Source organism: Cavia porcellus, unplaced genomic scaffold (genome assembly GCF_034190915.1).
Source record: "Cavia porcellus strain 051 isolate PalLab524CR breed Dunkin Hartley unplaced genomic scaffold, mCavPor4.1 scaffold_27, whole genome shotgun sequence".
Lineage (NCBI taxonomy): Eukaryota > Metazoa > Chordata > Mammalia > Rodentia > Caviidae > Cavia > Cavia porcellus.
Window position 1 is genome coordinate 18,586,531 of NW_026947510.1, and position 18,493 is coordinate 18,605,023.

Genomic DNA, 18,493 nt, shown 5'->3' on the forward strand with positions numbered 1-18,493 from the left:
CTTAGTTTCCAGTGTAGGCAGATCTCTCCCATTTACCATCAAGAAGTATAACTTTTACTATGTAGTTGTCACATTTTCTATTTTCTCTAGATGCAAAGGCCAATTGAACCTTGTGCCTTGTGAAGGAAACTAAACATTGAGACAGAAACACAGAAATGTCTTCCACCATCCGTGTCAGTTTTCTTAGAGGCCCCTGAATTGACACACATAGTCCACTGGCTCTCAGGAAAGGTGAGCTATGAAGTAGAAAGGATGCATGGGGAGGAATCCAATGATCTGATGAAGGCAAAAAGATTGCACAGATGAAGATGATGGTGATACTTTTGATAAAGAATTTTTCTTAATACTTCCCATCAGGATTTCATTGCTTTTCTTTTGCTATGATGATGAAGAAAAAGAAAACATTTTCCAAGTTTTTTGATGTGATAATCACCATTTTCTTTGAATTCACCATTGGAATCATAGCTAACACTGTCCTGCTTCTGTTCCACATCCTCACATTTCTTTGCAAGCACAGGCCTAAGCCCCTGGACCTGACTATTGCTCAGTTGGCCCTGATCCACCTGGTGATGCTGGTAACTGTGTGCTTCATAGCTACAGACACTTTTGGATTTGGGTACTGGTGGAACAACCTCATGTGTAAATCTGTTATCTATGTATATAGGTTGATGAGGGCCCTGTCTATCTGTACCTCTTGCCTGCTGAGCATCCTTCAGGCCATCACTCTAAGCCCAAGAAATTCTTGTTTGGCAAAATTCAAACATATATCTACACATCACTATCCGTGTTGCCTTGTCTTCTTATGGGTCTTCAATATGCTCCTGAATATTCGTTTCTTACTTTCCATTGGTGCCACCCCCAATGTGACCTCACACAGTCTCATGTTTGTCTCTGAATCGTGCTCTCTGTGGCCTGTTAATTCCTTGTTCAGGTACGTATTTTTATCATTGTTGAACATTCAGGATATCTCCTTTATAGGGCTGATGGCTCTGTCAAGTGGATATATGGTGAGTCTTTTGTGCAGGCATAAGAGGCAAATCCAGCATCTTCACAGCACCAGCCATTCTCCAAAGTCATCCCCAGAAGGAAGGGCCACCCAGACCATTCTGCTGCTCATGGGGTTCTTTATGTTCATGTACTTATTGGACTGGGTTGTTTTCTCTTCCAGTGCAATATTGTGGAGTAATGACCCAGTCAGTCTTTGTGTCCAGATGCTTGTGGGCAATGGTTATGCCACAGTCTGTCCTTTTATTCTAATGAGCACTGAGAAACGAATGGCTGAATGTTTAATAGTCAGGTGGGCAAGAAAATGAATATTCAAGAATTGGCTGATGTGCAATTTATGTTTAGATAAATAAATGCTTGGAATTTCTCTTCCATCTTTGAAATATACATATCTTCATTTTTTTCTGTTAAACATATTTACTTTGGTATATGCAAATAATGAATAATTTAGCAGTATAACTTGAAAGAAATTCAGGCTTATTTCCTGATGAGGTTGATATGAACTGGTGTCTGTATGCAGTCAAACTTTGAAGAACAGGATGTATGTTATGAGCATAGAATACTGACATTATGAAGAAAGACAAGATTCACAAAAAGCAGTAAGAAGACATCAAACAGAAAGTGCTCAAAGGCAGTATGCATGGTTGTCTTGGCATTTCTCACTTTGTTGCTTTTCTTTTATAATATTAATTTGATTATAGAGAAACTCAAAATATGAATTAAAATCAAATAGAATAATATCATATGCGTTTGACAAATACTTTGATGACTTTAATACTAATTTAATATTATGTACATAATACGTGAGATGTGCTTAAATGTAACAGTTTATAAACTGATACTCTCATATTAATTATATACATGTAAGTTTGGAAAACTCTCCCACAATTTAGAAATTTTGTTATAGTTAACATAATGTTAATTTACTAGAAATAATTTAAAGATAATAGCAAATCACAACACACAAGTAGAAAAATTTATTTTTCCTTCCTTTGAAAAAAATATATATTTTCATGAATAATAATAGAGAAATTTCATATATATAAATTTACATTAAGCTATATCACATTAATTCAAATATGTAATTCTTTTTTATTTTAAGAAGCAAAAAAGAAAAAAGGGTAGAAACAATACAGAATGTAAAGCAATTGTAGAAAATTAACACTGATTAATATATTGCATATTATCTTCAAAGCTGATAATCTTCAGGTTGCAAGATATAGGCAAGAGATAAATTATCAAACAGTCAAACGATGAAAGTGTAAACTACTCCTGTTGATGAAATAATCGAGATCAGTAGTAGTTACCTATCTTGTATGTACATATATACATGCATATATAAATATGTATACCTCTATACATATAAACTTTTCCCTTCTTTCTTTCCTTTCCCCTATCCCAGTTGGTCTTTCCTTTTGAACACTTCTTACCCTTTCATTACCACAATATCTATTGTACATTTTGGATCTTATTACCCTTTCAGTACTTTTTTTACACTAATGGCACAATATTTACAAATGTAAGTTTGATTGATTTCACTTATGAATATGGCCTTAATTTGCCTTCATCTACTATAAATGCCTCAAGAACATCCTTCTTTATAAATGTCTCAAGATTATCCTTTTTTATATCCTTCTTTATACCATCACGTAAAAATACCACATCCTTTTATCCACTCTGTGCTTGTTGGGCACCTGGGCTATTTCCAAAACTTAGCTATTACAAATATACCACTGTTCCGATTAGGTTTTCAATTTTTCTGGGAAAATACCCAGAGGAGAATAGCTGACTTGAATGGGACTTCCAACTCTAGTTTTGTGACGCATCTCCACACTGATTTCCACAGTCCGATTATACCAGTCTACCCTCCCACCAAAGGTGCAAAATATTCCTTTTTCTTCGTAACCCCACCAACGTTTGTTATTGTTTGATTTTTTGATGGCAGCCATTCTTTCTGTAGTTAGATGGAGTCTCAATGTTGTTTCAATATTTATTTCTTGAATGACCAATGATGTAGAATATTTCTTCATGTATCTATTTGCCACTTGTATTTCTTCATCTAAAAAGTTCATAATTATCTCAAATGCCGATTTTTGGATTGGGTCTTTGACTTTGGGGTCCTTATGTTTTTCAATTCTAAATAGAATTCTTTTGTCTGAGGGAGAACTAGCTAAAATTCTTTCCCATTCTGTGGGTTTTCTTTTCACTGTATTGTCAATTTCTTTTGAAGTGGCAAACATTTTTAATAAGATGATATCCCAGTTTTTGATTCTTTGAAATACTTCCTGTGTGGTTTGCATTTTGTTCATTAACTCTTTGCTTACCCTTATGTCTTCAACATCTCTATCTACCCTCTCTTGTAGTAGATTTACTGTTTCTGTTTAATGTTTAGATCTTTGATTCATTTGGACTTTAATTTAGTGCATGGTGATAGACATGGTTCTAGTTTCAGTCTTCAGCCTGTGAAAATCCAGTTTTACCAGCACCATGTATTAAAGAGGCTATCGTTCTTCCAGTGATTATGTCTGACTTGTTTGTCAAAGATAAGTTGGCCAAATGTTGTGTTAGTTGTGTCTGCATCTTCTAATATGTGTCATTGAGGCTCAGATCTGCTTTTGTTTGCCAGTATCATGATGACTTTATCACAGTAGATTTGTAATATAATTTCAAGTCAGGGATTGTGATATTTCCTGCCTTGCTTTTGTTTCTCAGGAATCCTTTTGCTATTTCAGGGCTCTTTTAAAGTTTCCAAATGCATTTTAGGACTGTTTTATCTAGATCTGTGATATATGTTAATGGTAGTTTGTTTCAAATTGCATTAAATATTTATAAAAATTTTGGAATTATGGCCATTTTTATCATGTGGATTCTTCCCATAAAGAGCAAGGGATATATTTCCATGTTCTGACATCCTCTTCTATCTTCTTTTGAAGAGTAGTATAGTTTTCATTCAATAGGTCTTTCACATCCTTTGTTAGACTGATTCCTAAGAATTTCATTTTTTGAATGTTATTGTTAAAGGTGTTATTTCCATAATTTTTCTACCATTGAATTTGTTGTTTGTATACAGAAATGTTATTGATTTTCAGATGTTGACTTCGTATCCAGATACAGTGCTTAATTTGGAGTTAATAACTCCAGTAGTCTTTTGATGGAGTTTTCTATGTAGCACATCATGTTATCTGCAAATAGTGATAATTTAATTTTTTCCTTTCCTATCCTTTTTCATTTTATTTCTCTCTGTTGTCTAATTTCTCTGGCTAATGTTTACAGAACTATATTAAATAGGAGTTGTGATACTGGATAAATCTTGTTCCTTATTTTAAAGTGAAAGATTTCATGTTTTTCTTACTTAGTATGATGTTGGCTGTCGGTTTGTCATAGAGGGCTTTTATCTGATTGAGGTAGAGACTATCCCAAGTTTTTGGAAGGGTTTTATCTTGAACACTTTAAGTGTTGAGCTTTATCAAAAAGTTTTTTCTGCAGCTACTAAGATAATCATGTGATTTCTGTCGTTGCCTCTGTTGATGTGGTCTATTACATTTATAGATTTAAATGATTTGAGCCATCCCTGCACTGCTGGGATAAATCCCACTTGGTCATGATGTATAATCTTCTGGATGATTGGGTGTATTATATATGCTAGTATTTTATTGAGAGATTTTGTATCCACATTCATTTGGGAGATTGGTCTGTAGTTCTCCTTTTTGATGGGTCTTTCTCTGATTTTGGTATCAGAGTAATACTTGCCTACAGGATTGAGTTAGAGAGAATTTCTTCCTTCTCAATTTCATTAAAGAGTTTGAGGAGCATTGGTGTCAAATCTTCTCTAAATTTCTTGTAGAATTCACCCGTGAAACCAGCTGGACCTAGGTTTTTCTTTGTTGCTAAATTTTTAATTACATGTTCAATTTCAGTAATTGATACTTGGTTATTCAAAGTTTTTATGTCGTCTTCACTCAGCCTTCATAATTGATATGGTTCTAGGAATCTTTCCATTTCCTCTGCTTTCTAGCCTGTACAAAGCAGGTATTCATTATCTTCTGAATTTCCACAGGATTTATAGTAATTTCACCCTTTTCATTCCTTATTGCATGAATTTGAGTTTTTCTTTCTTTTTCTTGATAAAGTAGGGGTTTATCAATTTTGTCTATTCTTTCAAAGAACCTACTCTTCTCTTCATTAATTCTTTGTATTGTTTATTTAGTGATAATTTCTTCTCTGATTTTTATAATTTTTTGCCCTTATTGAACTTTGGGTTTGATTTGCTTTTCTTTTTCTATAATCCTGAGATACAGTATTAGGTTTTTTATTTGTGTTTATTCTATATTCATTCCTGGTGTGACCATTCATTACTATATATTTCCTTCTTAAAACCACTTTCATTGCATGCCACAGGTTTGATATGTTTTATCTGCATTTTCATTGAGTTTAAATATTGTTTAATTTCTTTTTAAATTTCATCTGTAATCCATTGGTTGTTCATGAGGCTATTATTTAATTTTCATGTGTTCATGTAGGTCTTTTAGATTCGTTTGTCACTATTTTCCAATTTCAGTGCACTAGGGTCAGATAATATGCATGGGGTAATTTCAGTACATTTGCATTTACTTAAGAATGTTTTATGGACTCATAAATGGTCTATTTTACAGATGTCCTATGTTCCTCTAAGAATGTGTATTTTGATGTTGTTGGGTAGAACACTTTGTAAATGTCTCATTAGTCCTTTTGTTCATAGGTTTAATTTAGTTCTGTTATGCCTTTGCTGACTTTCTGTGTAGTTGCTCTGTCTCTTTGTGACAATGGGGTATTAACTTCTTCAAATAAAATTGTGCTATTCTTTATTTGATTTTACCTGTTTATTAATATTTGTCTTATGTAGTTGGGTGATCCTGTATTTGGTGCATATATATTTATGATGTTTATTTGTTCCTGTTTTAATTTTTCCCCTTAAATATATGTAGTGACTTTATCCCTTTATCAGTTTTGAAGTTTGCATTGTCTGAAAACAGAATAGCTATCCTGCTTTTTTCTAGGTTTGTAATGCATGAAATATTGTTTTATATCCTTTGACCTTGAGTCTATGAATTTCCTTTCAAGTCAGATATGTTTTTTGTACATAGAACATTGTTGGATCCTGTTTCTTGATACATTGCACCAATTGATTTCTTTTAATTGGGGAATTGAGGCCAATTACCTTGGTGTTTATAACTCATATGTACTGGATTTTCTTTGTCATGTTCTTTTCCTGTTGATTCTCTGCTTTCCCCCTTGTTTAATTGCTTGCATTGCTTGGTGGTTTTTTTCTGTTGTTGTTGTAGGATTTGTAGTCATTTTTGCCTTTCTGTAGTATGTCTTGTGTTACTGTTTATAGAGTTGCTTTGGTGAGTAACAATTTCTTAGCAGCTTTTTGTCATGGAAGTATTTTATTTCTCCATTAATTTTCAAAGACATATTTTAAGAATACATCAATCTCAGATGAAAGTTGTTTTCTTTCAGGAGTTGAAATGCTTCACTCCAAGCTTTTCTTCACATGAGAATTTGTGTTGAGATGTCTGACATGATTCCAATGGGCTTTCCTTGATAGGCGAGTTGTTTTGTTTCTCTAAGAGCTTTTATTATTCTGCTTTTATGCTGAATTTCAGGGATCTTGACTATTATGTGGCTGCCTGTAGATTTATTTTGGTTATGACTGTTTGGTGTTCTTTATGTTTACTTCTGTGTATATCAGATTCTTTCCCCATGTTTGGGAAATTCTCTGCCATTGCTTCTGCGGTTGGTTTTGAATGTCATTTAAATTGACTCATGTGTTTTCACTGACACCTATCATTGTTACACTGTATTTCTTTCAATCATCTTGAAGCTGTTTAATCGATATTTCATGATCCTTTGTTACTTTTAAATGTCCTTTCCTTTTTATTAGCTGAGATGCTGTATTCAAAGTCTGCAAGTGTATCTTCAGTTTCATTCAAGCATTTTTGCCAGCTTTCAATAGAATTTTTAATTTCCAGGATATGTCATCAGATTTGTTTAATGCATTGTATTTTTTCATATATTGTCCATTCATAGTTTATATCATTTTCCCTTGCTTGTGTCCACTTTTTATTTATGTCTGCTCTACGTATGGTCAGCAACTCCTTTTCTAAGGTTGTCATTTCTTTACGTGAGAGATTATTTTTAATCTAATTTCCTCGATAGCTTCATAGATTTTTTTTAGTTCATTTTCTATCTTTTCAGAAATTTCAGTCATTTGACTTTCAATGTCCTTTATTTCAATGTATCCTGTAAGTTGCTGATAGAGTGGGAATCTGAGATTGCATTATGATTTTTCATTTTGTCACTTCATCCCTTGAGTTAATATTTTGGTCTTTTCAATCTCACTAGCCTCAACTTTCTAAATGTGTGTGTTAGGGTCATACTTTTTGATTAACATTCACAAGTTGCTTGGTCCCACAGTATAGGGGAGGGACCAGTCACCTCAACTCCTCCTGCAGGACTTATTGGGTGAGTTCTACATTTTTCCTATGTTGGGTAACCTAAGAGTTTTGATATAAGGCAGCCCTTATCTTCTATTGTTAGTGTGGCTTCAGGCTGTTCCATCCTGCCAGATCTACCTGTCAACAGTGTGCATCCCAGCCAGCACCTACTGTTTCACTGGGGGGCTCTTAGGCCCTTTTCAGTAGTTCTGGGTGGGGGGAGGCCTCATAAGAATTATCACCAACCCAACTAGTGTGCTACATATTAAACAGAGTCATACATACTTTTTCCAGCTCACAAAAGTTCTACAGTTAGGGCGAAGGTTTGCTGAAGCTGCTGTTGACCTGCTGAGGTCTTCTATTTGAGAGATAGACTCAGCACACTGTCAGTATACCTCCAATGTCTTCCGTGTAGTGTGAGGCACCCAACAGCCCATCAGCATACTGCAAGTAATGGAACAGGTTACTGACATTCCATTTGCTGCTGAGGTTTTTTGTCTAGGACAAAATGGTGGTCCACAAGCCTGTAAGCTGCTGAGGTCTTTCACGTGCAAGGGATGGGAAGTTGAGTCTCCCCTCAGCTACCGTCCAGGTGCAGGAAAAATGGTGACCAACAATCTCCTTGGCTGCTGAAGTGCAAGGGGAAAGATAGCCAATGCTCCCCTCCACTGTTGATGTTGTCCAAGTGTGGGGAAAGCGTTATTGACAATCCCATAAGCTTTTGAGTTTTTTCAGGTGGAGGGGCAGGGCAGCTGAAGATCTCTTCAGCCACTGAAGTTGTCTGGGTGCAAGGGAAGGGCAGTTGATGATCCCACTGGCTTTTGAGGTGTAGGAGAATGGCAGCCAAGGATCCACTCAGCTGCCAAAGTAATGCAAGTGTGAGCATTGGGCAGCCAAACATCTTGTAGCTGCTGAGGTCTTTCAGGTGAAAGGGAAGGGCAATGGAGGCTCTTTCAGCTGCTAAAGTCTTCTGGATGTGGTGGAAGTGCAGCCAATGACCTGTCAGATTCTGTGGTGTTTTGGGTGAAGAGGAAGAACAGCCAAGGCTCTCCTTTGTTGCTGAAGTTATTCGTGTATTAGGGAAGGGCCTATAATTCCTTATATCTAGGTATGCTTATACCTGAAAATAATTGATTTCAAATATTTCTTTATGTTCTCTTTTTCATACTGTGAATCAAACTCAGGATTTTACACTTTCTAGGCAGGGATTTGTGCCACTGAGATATGTCCCCAGCTCAATGATTTCCTTAAACAGTATAACCATAACACTAGCAATTTTAGTGTTATTTACATTTTAACAAGATGAAGGAGAATCATTACAATTATTTTGTTATAAGAATATAGAAGCAACAGAGAATGCACATGTGACAGTTTCAGAATTTTTCACAGAAAATTAATTTTTATAATATGTGTCTTTTGTACCTTAAAATCTTGTTGCCCTAAATTATATATTATCAATATACTTTCTGTTAATGATAAAGCAGGCTACTGAGCCTGAAAGCTTTATACTGTTCCTTCTAGATATAGAGAAGCATTCATTAAAATACATCAGGGTGTTCAAAATTGTAAGGGCAACCACAGATTCCAATTATGAAAAAATATTGCCAATCAAAATGAGTATGTGGAATGTGAATTCAATAGCTCATAAATAATGTGAAGAGAAAGATTAATTTTCATTAGTGTAGTGGTTGATTGTGTCCACTTGAGAGACATTTAGAAGCTTAACAAAGAGGGTTTAACAACTCTACATTCAAGGGTGTAGAAGATCCACAGTAGGGTGACTCATCACCTGGAGGTGTAAAAGGGGAGGAGGAAGGACTAGTGCATCCCATTCCATTCTTTGGAGAAGCTTCAGTCTTCACCTTTGGTTTCGATCTCATCTCCTGGCTTCCAGTGTAGCTTTCCAGCACAGAATTTTTAGCCTTTATCACAGAGCTTTTGGCTTTCTGTGGCAGAGCCATCAACCTGCTGGTGTGGACTTGCACAAGACATTAGGGTGAAGTCCAGACCTTGGACCGAATCCTTAGGCCTCCAGTGTGTAGACAACCTTTGCATCCTCATCCAACTCTGTGGCTGACCATCATAAGCCAATCTTGTTGTTTCCTATACATATCTTGTGTTCTATCTGTTTTCTCTAGCAAAACCCTGACTAATACAGATTTTGGTACTGAGAGTGGTCCTAGAGAAACAAAATTATAATAATGGCATTCTTTAATGGCATTAGAGGTTCCTGGAGTTGGCTCTGCAATTTGGTGAGACCTGAAGAAACCAAGGTCTCCCCTTCTACTTCTGTGCAAAATACTAATAATCCTTGGCTGTTTAAACTAATATGAACTGTTTAAACTAATATGCCTCATAGATTTGATTATTCTAATTCACCAGTTGTTCAATGTCAGAAATTTAGTGACTGTGCAAAACAGTTTTGAATATCTTTGGCAGAGTACACAAAATAATGATGCTGGATGGTTGGTCTTAGCCTCTTTGGACAAACTAATGAAAAAATCCCATCTCCAGAAGCAGATAATAAATTTAAAAGTCTCTCAGTGTGTCGTGTGTGAAAATCTCCTCTCTTTTAGTTGCAAAGCTGAGGTTGCAGAAACCCAAACACAGTTCCTTATAATTTGATTGGCTAAACTACAATGTAAATTTTAAATGCTCTGCCTCAAAAGGTATCTGAAGCAAAGATGAGAGCACTGGTTGTAAAAGAATGGGATTCCATGAATTGGGATGGAGATGTATGGCAGGATCCCGAGAAGATTGAAGATACTGAGTTTCTGGGTGCTGATGAAATTATTTTGCCAGAGGAAGATATTTCCCCACTTGAAGTGACAGTCATCATGATCTCTACCCCCTGCTGTGCTGAAGTCTTCTAGTAGACTTCAGGAAGCTAATCCTGTGTTGACTAAACATGATTATCCTCATGCTCCTCAGGACCTACCCTCAACACCAGTTTTTGCCTCCAGGCCCATAACTGGGCTCAAATCACAAAAAACTCCTGAAGGTGAGAAACATAGTGTGACCCATGAAGAAGTCCACTGTACTCCCAAAGAACTTCTTGAATTTTCCAAATCTTATAGGCAGAGGCCTAACAAGCAAGCATAGGACTGGATTTTGTGAGTGCAGGATAATGGAGGCAAAAACATACACCTGGATCAGGCTGAATTTGTTGATATGGACCCATTAAGTAGGGATTAAGAAATTAATGTCACAGCTTATGGAATGAAGAAAGGTGTTAATAGTTTATTTGGATGGTTGGCAGAAGTATGGATCAAAAGATGGCCCACTGTGAATGAGTTAGAGATGCCTAATATTCCATGGTTTACTATTGATGAGGGGAATCAGAGGCTCAGGGAAATGGGAATGCTGGAGTGGATCTGTCAAGTCAAACCTACTCCTCCACCTTGTGATGGTCCTGAAAACCTACCCTTCACCAGGACCCCAAGAAACAGATTTGTGAGGGGAGCACTAGCATCCCTGAAGGGTCCTGTCATTGATCTTCTTGGCATGTCAGACCTTAGAGTGGGGACTGTGGTTACTCAATTATGACATTTAAGAGCAATGGGCTTGATTGAGTGTGAAGTGGCAGAGGTCAAGTGGCAGAATTTAATCACCAAAAGCAGGGTCAATATACTTACTGTAGTGGACAGCAGAAGAGGAACAATGACCAGAATAATCTGACATGTGCAGACCTCTGGCATTGGCTGATTAGCCATGGTCTTCCTATGGAAACCAGGAAGCTTACAAAAGTTTTACTAGATTTATATAACAGAAAAAAATTAAGGGCAAATGAACAGAATCTTACTTCAAATCATGGTAACAGGGAACCATGGCCCCTCAACCAGTTCCCATATTTGAGTCATTTTACAGACCCAGAACCCTTTGAATGTTGGGGAGGCCAGGTCCCCTTGGAGAAGGATTATGATGTGCCAAAAATTTATTCTGTTAATCTTTCTGCCATCATTCCCCAGAAGAACCTAAGGCCTTTTGCCTGAGTAACTATCCACTGTGGAAAGGGGAATGATCAGACATTTCAGGGACTACTAGATACTGGTTCTGAACTAACACTCATTCCAGGGGATCCAAAACATCATTATGGCATTCTAGGAAGAGTTGGGGCCTATGGAGGCTAGGTGATGAATGGAGTTTTAGCAAAGGTCTGACTCAGTGGGTCCAATAGGTTCTCGGATTCATCCTGTAGTTATTCCCCTGATCCAAAATGTATAATTGGGATTGATGCACTTAGTATCTGGCAAAATACTCATATTGGTAATGTGAAGGCTATTATGGTTGGGAAGACAAAATGGAAGTCACTGGAGTTGCCTTTGCCTGGTAAAATAATAAGCCAGAAGCAGTATCACATTCCTAGAGATGTCTCAGAGAGTACTGCCACCATCAAGGACTTGAAGGATGCAGGGGTGGTGGTGCCCACCATATCTCCATTTAATTACCCCGTTTGGCCTGTGCATAAGACAGATGGGTCTTGGAGAATGACAGTGGATTACCATAACCTGAAACTGGTGACTCCAATTGCAGCTCTAATACCAGATGAGGTTTCCTTGCTTGACCTGATTAACACATCTCCTGGTACTTGGTATGCAGCTATTGATTTGGCAAATGACTTTTTCTCCATATCTATCCATAAGGATCATCAGAAACAATTTGCTTTTAACTGGCATGGCCAACAATATACCTTCACTATCTTACCTCAGGGGTATATTAATTCACCAGCTCAGTGTCACAATTTAGTTCAAAGGGATCTTGATCACTTTTCTATGCCACAGGTCCACATGACTTCTATGCCACAGACTTTTCTATCACACTGGTCCATTACAGTGATGATGTTATGCTGATTGGGCCTAGTGAGCAGGAGGTAGCAAACACGCTGGATTTGTTATAAGGCATTTGAATGCCAGAGGACGGAACATCAATCCAACAAAAATTCAAGGTCCTTCTATCTCAGTGAAATCTCAGTGTGGAGCATGTAGAGTTATCCCTTCTAAGGTAATAGATAAATTGTTGCATCTGGCTTTCTCTACAACTAAAAAGGAGGCACAGCACTTAGTGGGCCTATTTGGATTTTGGAGGAAACACATTCTTCATTTAGGTGTCTTACTCCATCCAGTTTACCAAGTGACTCAGAAAGCTGCTCATTTTGTGTGGGGCTCAGAACAGGAAAGGCTCTGCAATAGGTCAAGGCTGCTCTTCCACTGGGGCCATACGATCCTGCAGGTCAAATGGTACTTGAAGTATCAGTAACAAACAAAGATGCTGTTTGGAGCCTCTGTCAGGCCCTCATTGGTGAATTACAGTGCAGGACTTTAGGATTTTGGAGTAAGGCACCATCTGCAGACAACTACTCTCCCTTTGAGAAACAGCTGTTGGCCTGTTACTGGACCCTAATGGAAACTGAACTCTTGACTATAGGATCCCAGGTCACCTGAGTTGCCTGTGATGGCATGGGGATTATCTGACCCACCAAATCATAAAGTTGGACATGCAGAGCAACAATCTATATTTTAATGGAAGTGGTATATTCTTGATCTGCCCAGAGCCAGAGCAGGCCCAGAAAATACAAGTAAATTACATGAGGAATTTGCCCACATACCTGTGTCTCCTATGCTTGCTATGCTGCTTTTAGTTTCCCAGCATGAACCTATGGCCTTGTGGGCTGTATCACGTGATCAGCTGGCAGAGTATAAGAAGACTAGGGCCTGGTTTACAGATGGCTCTGCATGTTGTTCAGGCACCTGCAAATGGACAGCTGCAGCATTACATCCCCTTTCTGAGATATTCATAAGAGATAGTGGTGAAGGAAAACATCACAGTGGCCAGAACTTTGAGCAGTGCACTTGGTAGTAAATTTTGCCTGGAAGAAGAAATGGCCATATGTGAGATTGTATACTGATTCATGGACAGTAGCCAATGATCTTGCAAGATGGTCAGGAACTTGGAAGGAACATAATTGGAAAATTCATGACAGAGATATTTGAGGAAGAGGTGTGTAGATAGACCTCTCTATATGGGCAATGGATGTAAAAATAGTTTTTCCTATGTAAATGCTCACCAAAAGGTAACATCAGCAGAAGATGCCTTTAATAATCAAGTGGATAAGATGAATCATTCTCTGGACAGTGGCCAATCTCTTTCAGCCACTCCACTCATTGCCCAATGTGCCTATGAACAGAGTGGCCATGGTGGCAGGGATGGAAGGTATGCATGGGCTCAGCAAAATGGACTCACACTTACCAAGGCTGATCTGGCAATAGCCACAGCTGAATGCCCAGTATTCCAGCAGCAGAGGCCAAAACTGAGTCCCTGATATGGCAGCATTCCCCAGGTTTTGAAGAACCAGAAATTTAAAGGTTAAAAGCAAGATGCTGTTTCTCAGCTAGAAACAGCACTGGGCCTCGTGACTCAGTCCTAACTCAGCCCTGAAGGAAGAAAAAAAAAAAACAAAAAACAAAGATCTGTGGCTGTGATGTTCTCGGGATGTGCTGTGCCAGGGAACTCAGAGATAGAGCCTGCCATTATGCTAATCAGGGTTGTAAAATATGTCAGACTCGAGCCTACAGAAACCAGGTGTCTTAAAGATAAGTTGTGCAGAACAAAGACAGTTAATTAACTCTGACCCGCTGGTCACCCCTTATGAACTGACCAATAGCAGATAGATAAGATGCCCACCGCTCCACACTAACTGTAATGATTGGCTTCTGTAATAAACACTTACATTGCAGTTTTTCCCCCTTAAAAACACCAGCCTTGCCCCAACTCAGGGTTCTCCATTTCCACCTGTTTGGAGGACCCCGTGTACATGGAATAATAAAAACCCCTTTGTTCTTACATGAGCGCGAGGCCCTTGGAGTCTTCCTTGCGACACCGGTCTTACAGTTTATCAACCTGCAACCTGGTGTCAGGTTGATTATATTGGACAACTTCCATCATGGAAAGGACTGCACTTTGTCCTCACTGGCATAGAAACATATTCTGGATATGGCTTTACCCTTGACACATGTAATGCTTCTGCTAAATACGTCATCTGTGGCCTCACAGAATGCCTTATCCATTGTCATGGAATTCCACATAACATTTCTTCTGACCAAGGAACACATCTTACTGCTAAAGAACTGAGAGAGTGGGCTCATTCTCATGGAATTTACTGGTCTTATCATGTCCTTCACCATCCAGAAGCAACTGGATTGACAGAATGATGGAATGACCTTTTGAAGACATAGTTACAATGCCAGCTAGGTGGCAACAGTTTGCAAGCCTGGGGTAAGGTACTCAACAGGCTGTATATGCTTTAAATCAATATCCATTATGTGGCACTGTTTCTCCCTGTAGCCAAAATTCATGGGTCCAGGAATCAAGGGGTAGAAGTAGGAATGGTACCACTCACTATTACCCCTAGTGATTCCACTAGCAGAATTTTTGCTTCCTTTCCTGGCCTAGAAGTTTTGGTTCTAGAGGCTCATACCAGGAAGCACAACAATGTTACCACTGAACTTGAAGCTAAGACTCCCCCCATGGTCATTTTGGTCTCCACTAAAAAATATCAGGGGTGATTGACCCAGACTACCAAGGGGAAGCTGAACTACTACTCCACAGTGGAGGAAAGGAAGAATATACATGGAGATCAGGAGCTTCCTTAGGATGCCTTTTAGTACTACCATGCCCTGTCATTAAGGTTAATGGGAAATTACAGCAACCTAATCCAGACAAAGTGACAAGTGGTCCAGAACCTTCAGGAATGAAGCTATGGGTCACTCCTCCAGGAAAAGAACCTGCTGAGGTGCTTGCTGAAGGCCAAGGGAACATAGAATGAGTAGTGGAAGAAGGAATTTCTAAATACCAGCTATGACCCCATGATCAGTTACAGAAAATAGGATTATAATTAATACCAGCTATGATCTTGTGATCAGTTACAGAAAAGAGGATTATTATTACTATTTCTCTCCAAATAAGGTTTTAATGGAACATAATGCTACACTTAATGCTGTTTTTGGGAATTGTTAAACTGGTGTTATAATGTTAAAGTTATAAACTGATAGGAGTAAGCATCAACCAAAGAAAAGTTACATTGTGTATTCTGGTAGTTAAATTAATGCATTTCCATTTGTATGAAGGCCAATTATAACATGTTAGGTGCAATTATATACATATCTGTGTATCTGGAACTACTTTAAAGAAATGTGTCTGATTGCTAAGTTGACACAGGGTGGATTGTAGTGGTTGATTGATTGCATCAACTTTAGACAATTAGATGCTTAAATAAATGGGTTTAGCAACTCTACACCCGGGAGTAGAAGACCCAACCTAGGGTGGTTCATCACCTGGAGGTATAAAAGGGGAGGAGGAAGGAATAGTGCATTCCATTCCATTCTTTGGAGAAGTTCCAGTCTTCACTTTTGGTTTGGACCTCATATCCTGGCATCCAGTGTAGACTTTTCAACTTTCTGGCACAGACTTTTCAGCCTTTCATCACAGAGCCTTCAGCCTTCTGTCACAGACCCATCAGCCTGCTGGTGTGGACTTGCACAAGACACTAGGGTGAAGTCCAGACCTTAGATTGAATGCTTTGGGCTCCAGTGTGTAGACACCCTCTGCACATTTCATCATCCAACTCTGTGGCTGGTCATCATAAGCGAATCTCATCATTACTTATACATCTATCTATCTATCTCATGTTATATCTGTTTTCTCTAGTAAAACCCTAATACAATTAGTGAAGATGGGCATATATCACAATGGCATAACAAGTGTTTAATGAAAGAATACCATAAAACTTTATAACTGAGGTAAAAACAATTAACATCCAGAAAACAGAAATATAGAAACTCAAATAACCACAATAAAAAATACTCTCTGTCCCAATATATCCAAAAATCTAAGAATTCAAAGAGAAGAATAGAATGCTAAATGCTATGAGAAGAAAGCAATGAATCATATTTAAAGAAGAATATAAAATTATAGTAGTCTGCTAAAAACAAATTTTATTCTATTTTTGCATTTAGAGAAAAATAGAACAGAAAGAAGGGTAGAAATAATATAGAATAAAAAACAAAGAAAACACTAGTTGATACATGACATATTGTTATCTTGGAAGTAGTTTCTCAGGTCACAAAATCAAAGCATAAAAGGTGGACAATCAGTCAATGACAGTACAAACCATTCTGTTTGATGAACTAACAAAAACAGTAGTATGGTTATCTATCTTACACACTTAAGCATACATACAGTTATATACTTTCGAGCACTTTCTTTCCATTTCATTATCACAACATCTATTATACATATTTGATCTGATTACTCTTTCAAATAATTACTATTTTTATACAAGAGAGACAATACAATATTTACGAATGTGAGTCTGATTTATTTCACTTATGAAGATAGTCTCAAGTTGCCCCCATTTATCTATAAATGCCTCAAGAGCATCGAATTTTATATTTGAGTAATATTCCATTGTAGAAAAATATCACATCTTTTTCATCCATTGTGTGGTTGATGGGCATTAGGGTTGTTTCCAAGATTTAGCTATTACAAATTATGCTGCTATAAACATGGGTATAGATATATTGCTGAGACATGACCTTTTCAGTTTTTCTGGGAAAATACTCAAGAGAGGAATAGGTGGATTCAACAGAACTTCTAATTCTAGTTTTCTGAGGAATCTCCATACTGATTTCCACAGTGGCTGCACCAGTCAACACTCCCACCAACAGTGGAGCAATGTTCCTTTTTCCTTGCAGCCCCACTAACAGTTGTTATTGGTTGATTTTTTCATAGCAGTCATTCTTTCTAAAGTGAGATGAAATCTCAATGTTATTTTAATTTGCATTTTTCAAATGACCCATGATGATGCACATTTTTTCATGCATGTACTTGCCACTTGTATATATTTATCTAAGAAATGTCTGTTAATCTCAGATGCCCATTTTTGGAGAGGGTCTTTGAATTTGAGGGGCTTGATGTTTTTCAATTCTTTGAATGTTCTGGATATAAGTCTTTGTCTTTGGGACTGCTGGCCAAAATTATTTCCTTTTCTGTGTTTTTTTTTATTTTGTTGGTGATTTCTTTTGAAGTGCAAAAACTTTTTAATAATATGAGATCCCAGTTGTTAAATCTTTGAAGTATTTCCTGTGTGGTTTGTATTTTGCTGATTAATTCTTTGCCTATGTCTCCAAGATTTCTACCTGCCTTTTCTTCCAGTAGAGTTAGTATTTTTGTTTTAATATTTAGATCTTTGATCCATTTTGACTTTAGTGCATGGTGATATGAATGGGTCTAGTTTCAGTCCTCAGTATGTGGAAAGCCAATATTTACAACACTGTTTATTAAAGAGAATGTCTTTCCAGTGATCATGTTTAGTCCCTTTGTCAAATATCAGATGGCTGTCTTTAGTTGCTTTTGCATCTTCTATTCTGTTCCATTTATTTTCAGGTCTATTTCCTTGACAGTATTATGCTGATTTGATCACTGTAGCTTTGCAGTATAATTTCAAGGCAATAACTGAGATGCTTCCAGGCTTGTATTTGTTGTCCAGAATTTTCTTTGCTAATCTAGGTTTCTTCTATTTCCAAATGAATTTTAGGAAGGTTTTCTCTAGATCTGTAAGGTAAGTTAATGGTATTTTGATATGGACTACATTAAATCTGTATAACAGTTTTGTGAGTATGGTTCTTTTTAGCCAAAAGCAAGGAATACCCTTCCAGTTTCTAATATCATTTTCAATATCCTTTTTTGGGGTCATATACTTTTCAGCATACAGTTCTTTATATTTTTGGTTAGGTTGATTGCTAAGTATCTCATTATTTTAGGTGCCATTGTGAAAGGCGATGTTTCTATAATATCTCTATCAGTGAGTTTTTTGTTTGTGTACGGGAGTGCTATTGATTGTTGAGCATCAACTTTGTATCCAGTACACAGCTTAATTTGTGTATTACCTCTAATAGTGTTTTAATGGATGCTTTTGGGGTCTTCTATATAGAATATCATGTCATCTGCAAAGAGTG

General features: G+C 37.4%; 1 protein-coding gene and 1 pseudogene across 1 annotated transcript; both read left to right on the forward strand.

Annotated features, from left to right (window-relative positions):
* The first annotated feature begins 386 nt into the window (after nt 1–386).
* On the forward strand, nt 387–1,313 carry Cavporv1r647 (vomeronasal 1 receptor cavPorV1R647). The gene is given in 1 exon segment (NM_001167394.1): nt 387–1,313. A coding segment is annotated over 1 exon segment (927 nt).
* A 9,468-nt stretch (nt 1,314–10,781) lies between these two features.
* LOC101788903 (uncharacterized) lies at nt 10,782–14,216 on the forward strand (annotated as a pseudogene).
* Nucleotides 14,217–18,493: the final 4,277 nt, after the last annotated feature.